Source organism: Mirounga leonina, unplaced genomic scaffold, assembly GCF_011800145.1.
Source record: "Mirounga leonina isolate KUSES-001 unplaced genomic scaffold, KU_Mleo_1.0 Mir_171, whole genome shotgun sequence".
Lineage (NCBI taxonomy): Eukaryota > Metazoa > Chordata > Mammalia > Carnivora > Phocidae > Mirounga > Mirounga leonina.
Window position 1 is genome coordinate 23,892,283 of NW_023270436.1, and position 14,667 is coordinate 23,906,949.

Below are 14,667 nucleotides of genomic sequence, written 5' to 3' on the forward strand. Positions count from 1 at the left end.
TATTTATTTCAGGGAGAGAGAAAAAGTGTGAGCAGGGGGAGGGGCAGAGAGAGAGGGAGAGAATCTCAAGCAGACTCCCCACTGATCAGGGAGCCTGACATGCGGCCCCATCCAATTACCCTGAGATCATGACCTGAGTCAAAGTCAGGAGTTGGACACTCAACAGATTGAGCCACCCAGGCACCCCAAAAGAAAAAAGTTTTTTGCCTCCAGTTTTATTGAGATATAATTGACATATATCACTGTATGGGTCTTAGATGTACAGCATAAAGGTTTGACTTGTGAAATGATTACCACAGTAAGTTTAGTTAACGTCCATCATCTCCTACAGATACAATAAAAAGAAATGGGAAAAAAAGAAAAAAGCTGGGTGGCTCAGTTGGTTAAGCTCAGGTCATGATCTCAGGGTCCTGGGATCTGACCCACATTGGGCTCTCTGCTCAACAGGGAGTCTGTCCCTCTCCTTCTGCCCCTCCCCGCACTCATGTTCTCTTTGTCTTTCTCTGAAATAAATAAAATAAATTAAAAAACACCACTTTTTTTTTTAGATATAATGGAAAGTCTTAGGATTTATTCTCTTAACAACTTTCATACATATCATACAGTAGTGGTAACTATAGGCATCATGTTGTACATTTCATCTCCAGTACTTCTCTATCTTATAATTAGAAGTTTGTACCTTTTGACCACTTTCCTCCAGTTCCCTCTCCCACCCCTGCCTCCGGTAAACACAAATCTGATCCTTTTCTATGAGTTTTTTGTGTTTGCTCTTAGATTCCACGTATGAGTGAGATCATACAGTATTTGTCTTTGTCTGACTTAATCACTCAGTATAATGCCTTCAAGGTTCATCCATGCTGCCACAAATGGCAGGATTTCTTTGCTTTTTATCCCATTGTTTGTATCTGCCACAGCGTTATCCATTCACCCATCTGTGGACACTTAGGTTGTTTCCATGTCTTGGCTGTTGTAAATAGTGCTGCTGGGAACATAGGGGTACAAATATCTTTTCGAGTTAGTGTTTTCATTTACATTGGATATATTCCCAGAAGTGAAATTGCCGGATCATATGGTAGTTTTACTTTTAAATTTTTTGTGGATCCTCCATACTGTTTTCCATAATAGCTGTAGCAATTTACAGTCCCATCAACAGTGCACAAGGGTCCCTTTCTCTACATTCACGCCGGCATTTGATATCTCTTATCTTTTTGATGATGGTCGTGCTAACAGGTGTGAGGTGATAGCTCCTTGTGGTTTTGATTTGCATTTCCCTAATGACTAGTGATGTTGAGCATCTTTTCATGAACCTGTTGGCCTTTCATATATTTTCTTTGGAAAAATGTCTGTTCAGTTTCTTTGCCTATTTTTTAATTGAATTATTTAGGGGTTTTATTTTATTATTTTTTTTGCCATCGAGTGGTATGAGTTCTTTATATATTTTGGATATTAACCCTTTATCAAATATATGGTTTGCAGATATTTTTTTCCCATTCCATAGGTTATCTTTTTCACTTTGTTGATTGTTTCTTTTGCTGTGCAGAAGTGTTTTGGTTTGGTGTAGTCCCATTTGTTTATGTTATATTTCGTTGCTTGTGCTTTAAGTGTCATTTCAAAAAAAACATTGCTAAGACCCATATGAAGGAGCTCTTTTCCTGTTTTTTCTTTTAGGAGTTTCATGGTTTCAGGTCTTATATTTAAGTTTTTAATCCACTGTGAGTTAATTTTTGTGAGTGGTTTAAGATGGGGTCTAGTATCATTCTTTTACACGTGAATATTGAATTTTCCCAGCACCATTTTTCAAGGAGATTGTCATTTCTCCATTGAGTAGTCTTGGCTCCTTTGTCAGATATTAGTTGACCATATATACTTGGGTTTGTTCCTGTCCATTGGTGTGTTTTTTCTTTTCTTTTCTTTTTTTTTTTTATAAAGTAAGATTTTTTTTTTTTAAGATTTTATTTTGTTATTTGTCAGAGAGAGAATGAGAGAGCAGCAGGCAGAGGGAGAAGCAGGCTCCCCGCTGAGCAGGGAGCCCGATGCAGGACTCAATCCCAGAACCCTGGGATCACGACCTGAGCTGAAAGGAGACACTTAACTGATTGAGCCACCCAGACGTCCCTCACTGGTGTGTTTTTATGCCAGTACCATACTGTTTTGATTAATACAGCTTTAATGAGGAGGTGTGATGCCTCCTGCTTTGTTCTTCTTTCTCAGAATTGCTTTGGATATTTTGGGTCTTTTGTGGGTCCATGGAAATTTTAGGATTGTTCTACTTCTGTAGAAAATGCCATTGGAATCTTGATAGGGCTTACATTGAATCTATAGATGGATTTTGGTAGTATTGTTTTAATATTTTAGTGATATTAACTAATATTTAATTATGTAATTAAATTACCTAATTTAGTAACGTTTTAATAATATTAATTTTCCAATCCATGAATGTGGGATACCTTTCCATTTATTTGTGTCTTTGATTTCTTTTGCCAGTGTTGTGTAGTTTTCAGAATAGAGATCTTTCACCTCCTTGGTTAAATTTATTATAGAATATTTTATTGTTTTTGATGCTATTGTAAATGGAATTGATTTGTTTTTCAGATAGTTCACTGTTCGTGTATGGAAATGCTACTGATTTCTGTGTGTTGATTTTGTATCCTGCAAAGTTGACTGAATTTTTTATTAAATATAATAGTTTTGGGGCTGAGTCTGTAGGATTTTCTATATATAAAATCATGTCACTTACAAATAGAGACAATTTCACTTCTTCCTTTCCCATTCTGATGCCTTTTGTTTGTTTTTCTTGCCTGATTGTTTTGACTAGGACTTCCAGTATTATGTTGAATAGGAGTGGTAAGAGTGGACACTTTTGTCTTGTTCCTGATCTTAGAGGAAAAGCTCTCAGCCTTTCTTCTTTGAGTATGATGTTAGCCGTGGGCTTGTCATATATGGCCTTTATTATATTGAGATATGTTTGGTCTATCCGTAATTTGTTAAATGTCTTTATAATGAGTGATTGTTGAGTTTTGTCAAATGCTTTTTCTGTATCTTTTGAGGTGACCCTGTGATTCTTTTCTTTCATTCTGTTAATGTGATGGATCACATTGATTTGAAGAAGGGTTTTGAATCCTATTCTGTTTTTCTTCAAATTCTTTTTAGAATAAGTAAGATCAAAGTCCTAAAATAAACCCAAGCACATGTGCATGTGGGCACACACACATAGACACCTCTTTAAGTAACCATTATGTGTTGGTCATATTAATGGTTTGAATAGGGTTTTCTCACTGACTCTCACTTCTGTATAATTTCTAATTCTGAGAGTGTTCTGTTTTTTTTTTAATAGTTAAGGATACTGATTTATTTAAAACATAACATGTTTCTGCTTCATAACAACATCTGTATTATTTTACATTTTTATTGGCAACTTTCACTGTACCCTGGTGATTTCTAAAAATCCTCATACTTCCCTGCTGGTCAAAGTTTCCAAAAAATAATAAACAAATGATTATTAACTATGATCTTTTTATTCCATGACTGTATATATTCTGTAAGAAGAGTGTTCTGTTTTTTTAAAATAATAAGTTGTTTTAATTTTTATTGATTATAGGAGAAAATATATGCCCAGTATGGGACATTAAGAAAATAGAAATAGAGAAAAAACTAAATCCTGACATTAGTACTCCCAGGGATAAGTAGAGGAAAAAGTAAAAATTGGAATTATATCAAATCCACATTTTATACCTTTTTTATACAATAAAAAGTATCTTACACAGTGTGTCTTTTAAAAATAGCATTTACTGGGGCGCCTGGGTGGCTCAGTTGGTTAAGCGACTGCCTTCAGCTCAGGTCATGATCCTGGAGTCCCTGGATCGAGTCCCGTATCGGGCTCCCTGCTCGGCAGGGAGCCTGCTTCTGCCTCTGACCTTCCTCCTTCTCATGCTCTCTGTCTCTCATTCTCTCTCTCTCAAATAAATAAATAAAATCTTTAAAAAAATAAAAAAATAAAAAATAATAAAAATAGCATTTACTCTCATAATCACTTCTTTATTTAGGTTCTTTGGGTCAGGGTTTCTGATTTGTGGATATTTCAGATAAGATAAAGACAATGTTGAATCATTCTAATAAGCTTGTAGAGTATGAAATCAAGTCTTAGGAAATAGGATAGTGAAAATACGGAGGGACTGACAGTCTTAATGTGTATAGTGTATGTATTGAGAAGGAAAAGACAAAGGAAAGGTGTCATTGACCATGTTTAGTGAAAAGGAGAGGTAATGTTTTACATAATGTGGATGATTAAAGTGATAAAGATATGACTGTCACTCTAAATGTCACAGCTTTGTGAATGCTGAAGGTGAAGTTATTCTCAGGTAATTCAAGCCTGTTTTTCCTTAATGATACTGTAAAGTGAGGAGAATGCCTCTCCATCAAGGAGAATAGATTTCACTGTGACTATGTGAAATAAGATTTTAGCTTAAGATATAGATATGACTTTTTTGTATCAGAAGCATCCATGTTAATTTCTGAGTACAGAATGGACTGGTTATATTGAATTAGGAGTTTTTTTGGTTTAAAGAAATGCCATTTGGGGCACCTGACTGGCTCAGTCTGTGGAGCATGTGATTCGATCTCTGGTTTGTGAGTTCAAGCCCCATGTTGGGTGTAGAGATTATAAATAAATAAACTTTATTTATTTTTAAAGATTTTATTTATTTGACAGAGAGAGAGAGAGATCACAAGTAGGCAGACAGTCAGGCAGAGGGAGAGGGAGAAGCAGGCTCCCCGCTGAACATGGAGTCCAATGCGGGGCTCGGTCCCAGGACACTGGGATCATGACCTGAGCCGAAGGCAGACGCTTAACCGACTGAGCTACCCAGGCGCCCCAATAAATAAATAAACTTTAAAAAATAAAGAAAGTAGGAGCACCTGGGTGTCTCAGTCGGTTAAGCGTCTGCCTTCGGCTTAGGTCATGATCCTGGGGTCCTGGGTTCGAGCCCCACATCAGGCTCTCTGCTCAAGTGGGGAGCCTGCTTCTCCCTCTCCCTCTACTTGCCACTCCCCCTGCTTGTGAGCTCGCTCTCTCTTGCTCTCTCTCTCTCTTGCTCTGTCAAATAAGTAAATCTTAAAAAAAAGGAAAGAAAGAAATGCCATTTGCCTTTTTTTTTTTTTTTGCCTCCTCAGATATTACTTATACAACCTGATGTTCCAGACCTGGAGGACCTATGTGCATCAGCAGCAGGAGAAGAGGACCAAGTACATTAGAGCCGAGAATCATGGTGAGACAAGGAAATACATGTCTAAAGAAAATGCCTTCATTTATTTGATTTTCTTTTATGAAGACTTAATTTTTTGAGAGCAGTTTTCGTTAGGTTCATAGCACAAAATTAAGGGGCAGATACATATATATGTATATATACTCCTCTTCCCCCACGCATGAGTAGTCTCTCCCACTATCAACATCACTCACCAGAGTGGTACATCTGTTACAGTGAACCCCCATCAACACATAATCACTCAAAGTCCATAGTTTACACTAGGGTTCACTCTCAGTGTTGTACCTTCTATGGACATGTACCCATTATGGTATCATACAGAGTATTTTCACTGCTCTAAAAATCTGTGCTCTCTCTCTTTATTTAGCTCATATCATCCCCCTGGCAACTTTTGTTTTGTTTTGTTTTAAAGATTTATTTATTTGAGAGAGAGAGAGAGAGCATGAGTGGGAGGGGCAGAAGGAGAGGGAGAGAGAATCTCAAGCCGACTCTGTGCAGAGCATGGAGCCCAACGCAGGGCTCGATCCCATGACCCCAAGATCATGGCCTGAGCAGAAACCAAGAGTTGGATGTTCAACCGACTGCACCACCTGGGTGCCCATCCAGACACCCATCTACCCCCACTCCCAGCAACTTTTTACTGTCTTCATAGTTGTTCCTTTTCCAGAATGTCATGTAATTGAAATCATATAGTATATAGCCCTTTCAGATTGGCTTCTTTTACTTAGTAATATGCAGTTAAGGTCCCTCCATATCTTTTATGGTTTGATAGCTCATTTCTTTTTTTTTTTTTAATGTTATGTTAGTTACCATACATTACATCATTAGTTTTTTGTTTTTTTTAAAGATTTTATTTATTTATTTGACAGAGAGAGACACAGCGAGAGAAGGAACACAAGCAGGGGGAGTGGGAGAGGGGAAAGCAGGCTTCCCGCGGAGCAGGGAGCCTGATGCGGGGCTCGATCCCAGGACCCTGGGATCATGACTGAGCTGAAGGCAGACGCTTAACGACTGAGCCACCCAGGTGCCCCACATCATTAGTTTTTCATGTAGTATTCCATGATTCATTGTTTGCGTATAACGCCCAGTGCTCCATTCAATACATGCCCTCCTTAATACCCATCACTGGGCTAACCCATCCCCCCACCCCCCGCCCCTCTAAAACCCTCAGTTTGTTTCTCAGAGTCCATAGTCTCTCATGGTTCGTCTTCTCCTCCCATTTCCCCCCCTTCATTTTTCCCTTCCTACTATCTTTTTTTTTTTTTTTTTTTTAACATATAATGTATTATTTGTTTCAGAGGTACAGGTCTGTGATTCATTAGTCTTACACAATTCACAGCGTTCACCATAGCACATACCCTCCCCAATGTCCATCACCCAGCCATCCCATCCCTCCCACCCCCCACCATTCCAGCAACCCTCAGTTTGTTTCCTGAGATTAAGAGTTCCTCATATCAGTGAGATCATATGATACTTGTCTTTCTCTGATTGACTTATTTCGCTTAGCATAATACCCTCTAGTTCCATCCATGTTGTGCAAATGGCAAGATTTCGGGTTTTTTATGGCTGCATAATATTCCTGTGTGTGTGTGTGTGTGTGTGTGTGTGTGTGTGTGTGTGTGTGTGGCACATCTTCTTTATCCATTCATCTGTTGATGGACATATTGGCTCTTTCCATAGTTTGGCGATAGCTCATTTCTTTTTAGTGCTGAATAACATTCCATTGTCTGGATGTACCACAATTTATTTATCCATTTCTAAGAAGGACATCTTGGTTGCTTCCAAATTTTGGCAGTTAGGAATAAAACTGCTATAAATTTTCATGTGCAGGTTTTTGTATGGACCTAAGTTTTCAGCTCCTTTGGATAAATACCAAGGATTGCAATTGCTGGATCATATGATAAGGACTATGTTTTGTAAGAAACTGCCAAACTGTCTTCCAGAGTGACTGTACTACTGTGCATTTCCACTAGCAATGAATGAGAGTGTCTGTTGCTCCACATCCTTACCAGCATTTGGTGTTGACAGTGTTCTGGATTTTGGTCATTCTAATAGGTGTGTAGTGGTATCTTGTTGTTTTAATTTGTATTCTCTGGTGACATATGATGTGGAACGTCTTTTCATATGTTTATTTGCCATCTGTATACTTTTGCTGAGGTGTTTTTTGTCCATTTTTTTAATTGGATTGTTTTCTTGTTGAGTTTTAAGAATTCTTCGTGTATTTTGGATAACAGTCTTTTATCAAATGTGTCTTTTGCAAATATTTTTTCCCAGTCTGTGGCTTGATTCTCATTCTCTTTACATTTCTTTGGAAAGCAAAAGTTTTTAATTTTAATGAAGTCCAGCTCATCAAATTTTTCTTTCGTGGATCATGCTTTTGGTGTTGTATCATACCCAAGGTCATCTGAGTTTTCACCTATGTTATTTAAGTCAAGGAATTTTATTGTTTTGTGTTTTACATTTAGGTCAGTAGTCCATTATGAGTTAATTTTTATGAAGAATATAAGATCTGTGTCTAGATTCTTTTTTTTTTTTTTTTGCATGTCTAAGTCCAGTTGTTTCTGCACCATTTGTTGAAAAGACTGTTTTTGCTTCATTGTATTGCCCCTGCTCCTTTGTCAAAGATAAATTGGCTGTATTTACATGGCTCTGTTTCTGGGCCCTCTCTTCTGTTCCATTGATCTATTTGTCAGTTCCTTCGCCAATATAATTTTGTTTTGATTACTGTAGCTTTATAGTAAGTCTTGAACTCCAGTAATGTCATTCCTCCAACCTTGTTCTCCTTTAATATTGTGTTGGCTATTCTAGGTCTTTTGTCTCTTCATGTAAACTTTAGAATCAGTTTGTTGATATCCACAAAATAACCTGCGGGGATTTTGGTTAGGAGTGCTTTGAATCTATAGATCAAGTTGGGAAGAACTGACATTTTTTTTTTTTTTAAAGATTTTATTTATTTATTTGACAGAGAGAGAGACAGCGAGAGCAGGAACACAAGCAGGGGGAGTGGGAGAGGAAGAAGCAGGCCCCCCGCTGAGCAGGGAGCCCGATGTGGGACTCGATCCCAGGACCCTGGGATCATGACCTGAGCCGAAGGCAGATGCTTAACGACTGAGCCACCCAGGCGCCCAGAACTGACATTTTTAAAAAAAGATTTTATTTACTCATTTGAGAGAGAGACAGAGCACAAGCAGGGGGAGAGGCAGAGGGAGAAGGAGAAGCAGGTTCCCCACTGAGCAGGGAGCCCGACGTGGGGCTCTATCCCAGGACCTGGAGATCATGACCTGAGCCAAAGGCAGACACTTCACTGACTGAGCCACACAGACGCCCCGGAAGAACTGATATTTTGACAATATTGAGTCTCCCTATCCATGAAAATGGAATATCCCTCCATTTATGTAGTTCTTTGATTTTGTTCATTAGAGTTTTGCAGTTTTCCTCATATTGACATTGTATATATTTTGTTAGATTTATATCTGGGTATTTCGTTTTTGGAGGTGCTAATGTAAATGGTATTGTGCTTTCAATTCCAAATTCCATTTGTTCATTGCTGGTATATAGGAAAGCAATTAACTTTTGTATATTAACTTTTCATCTCAACCTTGGTATGGATTGCTTATTAGTTCCAGGAATCTTTTTGTTTGTTTTGTCAGTTCTTTGGGGTTCTCTACACGGACAGTTGTGTCACCTGTGAAAAAAGACAGTTTTACTTCTTTCTTCCCAATCTTTATACCTTTTATTGCTTTTTCTTGTCTTGTTGCATTAGCTAGAACTTCTAATATGATGTTGAAAAGCAGTAGTTGAGGGGCACCTGGGTGGCACAGTCTGTTGAGTGTCCAACTCTTGGTTTCAGCTCAGGTCTGATTTCATGGTTGGTCATGAGATTGAGCCCTGCTTTGGGCTCCTCACTTAGCACAGAATCTGCTTGTGTTTCTCTCTCCTCTCTGACCCTTCCCCCTCCCCGCTCTGTCTCTCTCTAAAATAAGTAAAATAAATCTTCGAAAAGAAAAGGAGTAGTTGAGAGGGGTCGTTTCTGCCTTGTATCTGATCTTAGTGGGAAAATTTTGAGTTTCTTACCATTAAGTATGATAAAGGCTTTTTGTAGATATTCTTTATCAGGTTGAGGAAGGCCCCTCTCTTTTTCCTAGTTTCCTGAGAGCCCACATTTACTTTTACAGAAGCTCTTGGGAAGACAAGCACATTATCTCTGAGAGAAAATAACACCAGGTCAAAGGGAACATTTGTTTGATCCCCTTTCCTATTATCCAGAATCTTTTTTTTTTGGAGGGGAGAGGGAGAAGCAGGCTTCCCGCGGAGCAAGGAGCCCGATGCGGGGCTCAATTCCAGGACCCCAGGATCATGACTCGAGCCGAAGGCAGCCGCTCAACCAACTGAGCCACCCAGGCGCCCCCCTATTATCCAGAATCTTCATCTCTGAGCAAGAACTCCTGTATCTCCTGGATAGTCATATCCCTATGGTTTTTTCCATATGGCACTTACAACTCATTTAAGCATGATTTCTGTGAACTGGCTATTCGTGCCCTCCTACAGCACCTGGGGTGGCTGTCTGTTTAGCTGTCATGTGTCAAGTTGCAGTGCTCACTTCTGGTCTTCTTTTTTTTTTTTTTTTTAGTTTTATTTATTTATTTGACAGAGAGAGACACAGCGAGAGAGGGAACACAAGCAGGGGGAGTGGGAGAGGGAGAAGCAGGCTTCCCGCAGAGCAGGGAGCCCGATGCGGAGCTCGATCCCAGGACCCTGGGATCATGACCTGAGCCAAAGGCAGATGCTTAATGACTGAGCCACCCAGGCGCCTCCACTTCTGGTCTTCTGTGTCCAGGTTGCCCCTTCGTGATCTTGTGGCCAGTTTAGCTCTGGTCAGTATCTGGTTCCTCTTTGAGTTGAGTCCAGAAACCCATATTGGGAGTCTAAGAGAAAAAGGCACTGAGTTTCAAAATGATAGTGCAGTCTGCATTAGCAGCTGCCTCATACCCATTTCATGTGAATGCCTTGCAGGCGCCTCAAACTCAGCAATTTACAAATACAACTTGTCAACTTCCCCACATTTAGACCTGCATTTCCTCCTACTTTTCCTAGCTAAGTGAGAAGCCTTACTAAAGCATGGCCTATCCATTTCTCATGCCTCACATCAGTCATTTATCTATGCTCATAATATGGCTCTCCAACATGTCCCTTGCCCTCATCTTTTCTTTGCTACTGCCCGATTAATCCTCATCTTTTCCCCAGAGTTTTATAAGTTCCTCTCTCATCTCCCTGCATTTATTTTCTCCCCCTTCTCATTGTCCCACATAGCTATAATAGTGTTAAGACATAGGTGAGATCATGTCACTCCTGTGCATACAAATGCATTTGGCTCCTCTTTGCTAATAAAGTCAACACTCCTTGGTATAGCATACAGGGTCTTCACCCTTTCTCTTCTTTACCTTCCATACACCCTATGCCCTTGCCACGCTGGATGTGCACTTCCATATCTTTCCATGTTTGCACCTGCAGTTCCTCCAGCAGGCCCATTTCAAATATCATCTTCCCTATGTTATGTTCCCTTCTCTCCCCCAGCACAGTGGATTCTTCCTCCCCTTGTCTGTTTTCCCAGAATGTAAGAAGCTGAAGCCTCTTAGTTACAGCACCAGGTGCATTGTTTCAGTATTGAGCTGGTAAGCTGCTTATGTTTTTGTTTCCTTTTTAATTTATACAAAGGAGGAATCACTCTTTTGGTGTATAGTTCTTTGAGTTTTGAGGAATGCATAGTTGTGTAACCACCACCACAATCAGGAGACAGAAAGTTCCATCACTCCTGACCTTGTGCTAACCCTCTGTAGCACCTTCCCTCCACGCTTGATACCTGGCAACCATGAACCAGTTCTTAATCACCATAGACTTTCCTTTTCTAGAACGGCATATAAGGGGAAGCATACAGTAGGTAGCATTTTGACACTGCCTTCTTTCACTTAGCATAATGCATTTGAGATTCATCCAAGTTGTTGCATGTATCAGTAGTTCGTTCCTTTATATTGCTGAGTAGTATTCTGTATACTGCATAGTAGGAGTGTATGAAAGTTTATCCATTCACTGATTGAAGGACATCTGCGTTGTTTGCAATTTTAGACAGCTATGAATAATAAATCATAAACATTTGTGTATAGTTTTCCATATGAATACTTCTCTTGGGTAGATTATCTAGGCATAATTTTCTGGTGTGATTAGGTGTAGGATTGCTGGGATCTTACAATATGTGTATATTTAACTTTGTAAGAAACTGCCAAACTGTTTCCCAAAATGACTGTACCACTTTGCATTCCTACCAGCAATTTATGAGAGTTCTACTTGTTTTTCATCTTACTAGCACTTGGTATTGTCATTTAAAATAAAATTTTAACTATACAGATAGGTGTGTGGAAGTATGTCATTAAGGTTGGAATTTGTATTTATGTAATGATTAATGATGTTGAGTATCTTTTCCTATGCTTACTTGCTATTTATATCTCTCTTTTTGGTGAAGAGTCTGTTCAAGATCTTTTGTCCTTTTAAATTGGTTGTGTTCTTGTTGAGTTTTGTTAAAAAATATATTCTGGTTACAAGTCTTTTGTGAAAAGCATGATTGGCAGGTACTTTCTCCCAGAATGTGGCTTGTCTTTTCATTCTTTTTTTTTTTTCCTTGTCTTTTCATTTTCTTAACTGGGTCTTTGCAGAGCAAAAATTTTTAGTTTTGAAAAAGTCCAATTTATTATTTTTTTGTTTTATGGATTATGTTTTTGATACTGTATCTAGGAACTCCACCTACTTCAATGTCACAAAGATTTTCTCCAGTGTTTTTTTCTAAAAATTCTATGGTTTTACATATGGATCTTGTATATCCTGCAACCTTGCTAAGTTTGATTGGTTATAGGACCTTTTTTGTAGATTCCAAGGGATTTTTCTATGCAGATAGTTAAGTCATATGTGAACAGAGACTTTTTTTTTTTTTTAAGATTTTATTTATTTGACAGAGAGAGACACAGCGAGAGAGGGAACACAAGCAGGGGGAGTGGGAGAGGGAGAAGCAGGCTTCCCGTGGAGCAGGGAGTCCGATGCGGGGCTTGATCCCAGGATCCTGGAGATCATGACCTGAGCCGAAGGCAGACGCTTAATGACTGAGCCACCCAGGTGCCCTGAACAGAGACATTTTTATCCCTTCCTTTCCAGATTATTTTTATTACACTGTCTAGAGCTTCCAGTAAGATATGGAATAGGAGTGGTCAGAGTGGACATCATTGCCTTGTTCCTGATCTTAAGGGAAAAGCATTCAGTGTTTAATCATTAAATATGATGTTAGCTGTAGGTTTTTTGTAGATGTCCTTTGTCAGGTTAAGGAAGTTCTATTCCTAGTTTTCTGAGCATTTTTATCAGTAAGAGGCATTAAATTTTGTCAGATGATTTTTCTGTATCTATTGAGATGATTCACTGCTTTTCCTTTTTAGTCCATTAATATGGTGAAACAGAGCAATTTTCAAATTTTGAACCAGCCTTACATTCCTCAGATTAATGCCATTCTTTATCTATTCCTCGGTTCAATTTGCTAATTTTTTTGTTGAGGATTTTTACCTCTGTGTTCATGAGGATATTGGCTTGTACTTTTCTTTTGTTATGATGTCCTTGTCTGGTTTTGGTTCGGGGTCGTACTGGCTTCATAGAATGAGTTGGGAGTGTTACATCGTCTTCTATTTTCTAAAAAGGATTTGTAGAATTCGTATTATTTCTTCCTTAAATATTTGGTAAAATTCTCCAGTGAACTCATCTGGGCCTGGAGTTTTCTTTGTTAAAGAAGTTTGAACTTTGAATTCAAGTTTTTAAGTAGATGTGAGACTATTTAGGTTACCTCTTCCTTCTTGAATGAGTTTTGGTAATTTGTTTTTCAAGAAATTGGTCCATTGTAAATATGTTGTTTAATTTATGGTATAGAGTCATTTGAAGTATTCCATTTTAATGTTAATGTCTGCAGGGTCTGTAGTGGTAGCTCCTCCCATTCTAATATTGATCATTTATGTCTTTAGCCTTCTATTTTTGGTAAGTGTGGATAGAGCTTTATTAGTTTTATCCTTCTTTTCAAATAACCAGCTTCTGCATTCATTCTCTGTTGTTCTTCTGTTTTCAAGTTCCTTGATTTCTGTTCCTGTTTTTATATTCTCTCACTTCTGCAAGGTTTGATTTTAATTTGGTTTTTTCTTTTCTAGTGTCTTAAGATGCAAGCTGAGATTATTGATTTGAGACCTTTCCTTTGTTCTAACACAAGCATTTACTGTAATAAAGTTATCTTTAAGCATGGCTTTAACTGCACCCCACAGATTTTAATATTTGCAATTCTGCTTTCATTCAGTAAGAAATGTTTTCTTCCCCTTTTTAAAAATATTTTATTTATTTATTTTCCAGAGAGAGAGAGAGAGTGAGCATGTGAGAGAGCACACAAGCAAGGGGAATGGCAGGCAGAGGGAGAAGCAGACCTCCTGCTGAGTAGGGAGCCTGATGTAGGACTTGATCCCAGCACTCTGGGATCATGACCTGAGCCGAAGTCAGCTGATTAACCGACTGAGCCACCCAGGCGTCCCTGAGAAATATTTTCTAATTTCCATTAAGACTTCTGTTTTGACCCACAGATTATCTAGAAGTGTGTTTAGTCTTATATAGGGGACTTTCTTTTCTTTTTTTTTTAAGATTTTATTTATTTATTTGACAGAGAGAGACACAGCGAGAGAGGGAACACAAGCAGGGGGAGTGGGAGTGGGAGAGAGAGAAGCAGGCTTCTTGCTGAGCAGGGAGCCCGATGCGGGACTTGATCCCAGAACTCTGGGATCATGACCCAAGCTGAAGGCATCCGCTTAATGACTGAGCCACCCAGGCGCCCCTATTGGGGACTTTCTAATACCTTTCTATATTTATAGAAATAGTTCAAAATATGTTTATTAATTTTCTACTTTACCCCATTAGGAATGAGAGAACAGACTTAGTATGATTTCAGTTCTGTTAAACAATTTGTTAAGGTTTGTTTTATTTTGTTTGTTTTAGAACATTTATCTTGTAAATATTCCATATTTATTTGAGGAATATGCATTCTGCCATCTTCTATTATTTGCAGTTATAATAAATACAGCTATATTATGGAGTAGAAAGAAAAGTCACTTGAATTCTTCAGATAAAAAGAATTGTTTTTGGAGGTGCCTGGGTGGCTCAGTCCATTAAGTGTCTCACTCTTGGTTTTGGCTCAGGTTGTGATCTCAGGGTCATGATCTCAGGGTCATGAGAGCATGGAGTCTGCTTAAGACTCTGCTGCCCCCCCCCATGCATGCATTTGTGTGCATGTGCGGGCACTCTCTCTCTCTCAAATAAATTTTTAAAAAGGAAGAGTTCTTCTTGA

General features: G+C 38.7%; 1 protein-coding gene across 8 annotated transcripts in view; it reads left to right on the forward strand.

Moving 5' to 3' along the window:
* The window catches only part of SFI1 (SFI1 centrin binding protein), a 99,423-nt gene that overhangs the window by 33,377 nt on the left and 51,379 nt on the right, over positions 1-14,667 (forward strand). For all 8 annotated transcript variants that reach the window (XM_035017427.1, XM_035017426.1, XM_035017431.1 and 5 more), the window contains one exon: positions 5,170-5,264. In XM_035017427.1, coding sequence (XP_034873318.1) covers positions 5,170-5,264 — 95 coding nt within the window. The remainder of the gene's footprint in view (positions 1-5,169; positions 5,265-14,667) is intronic.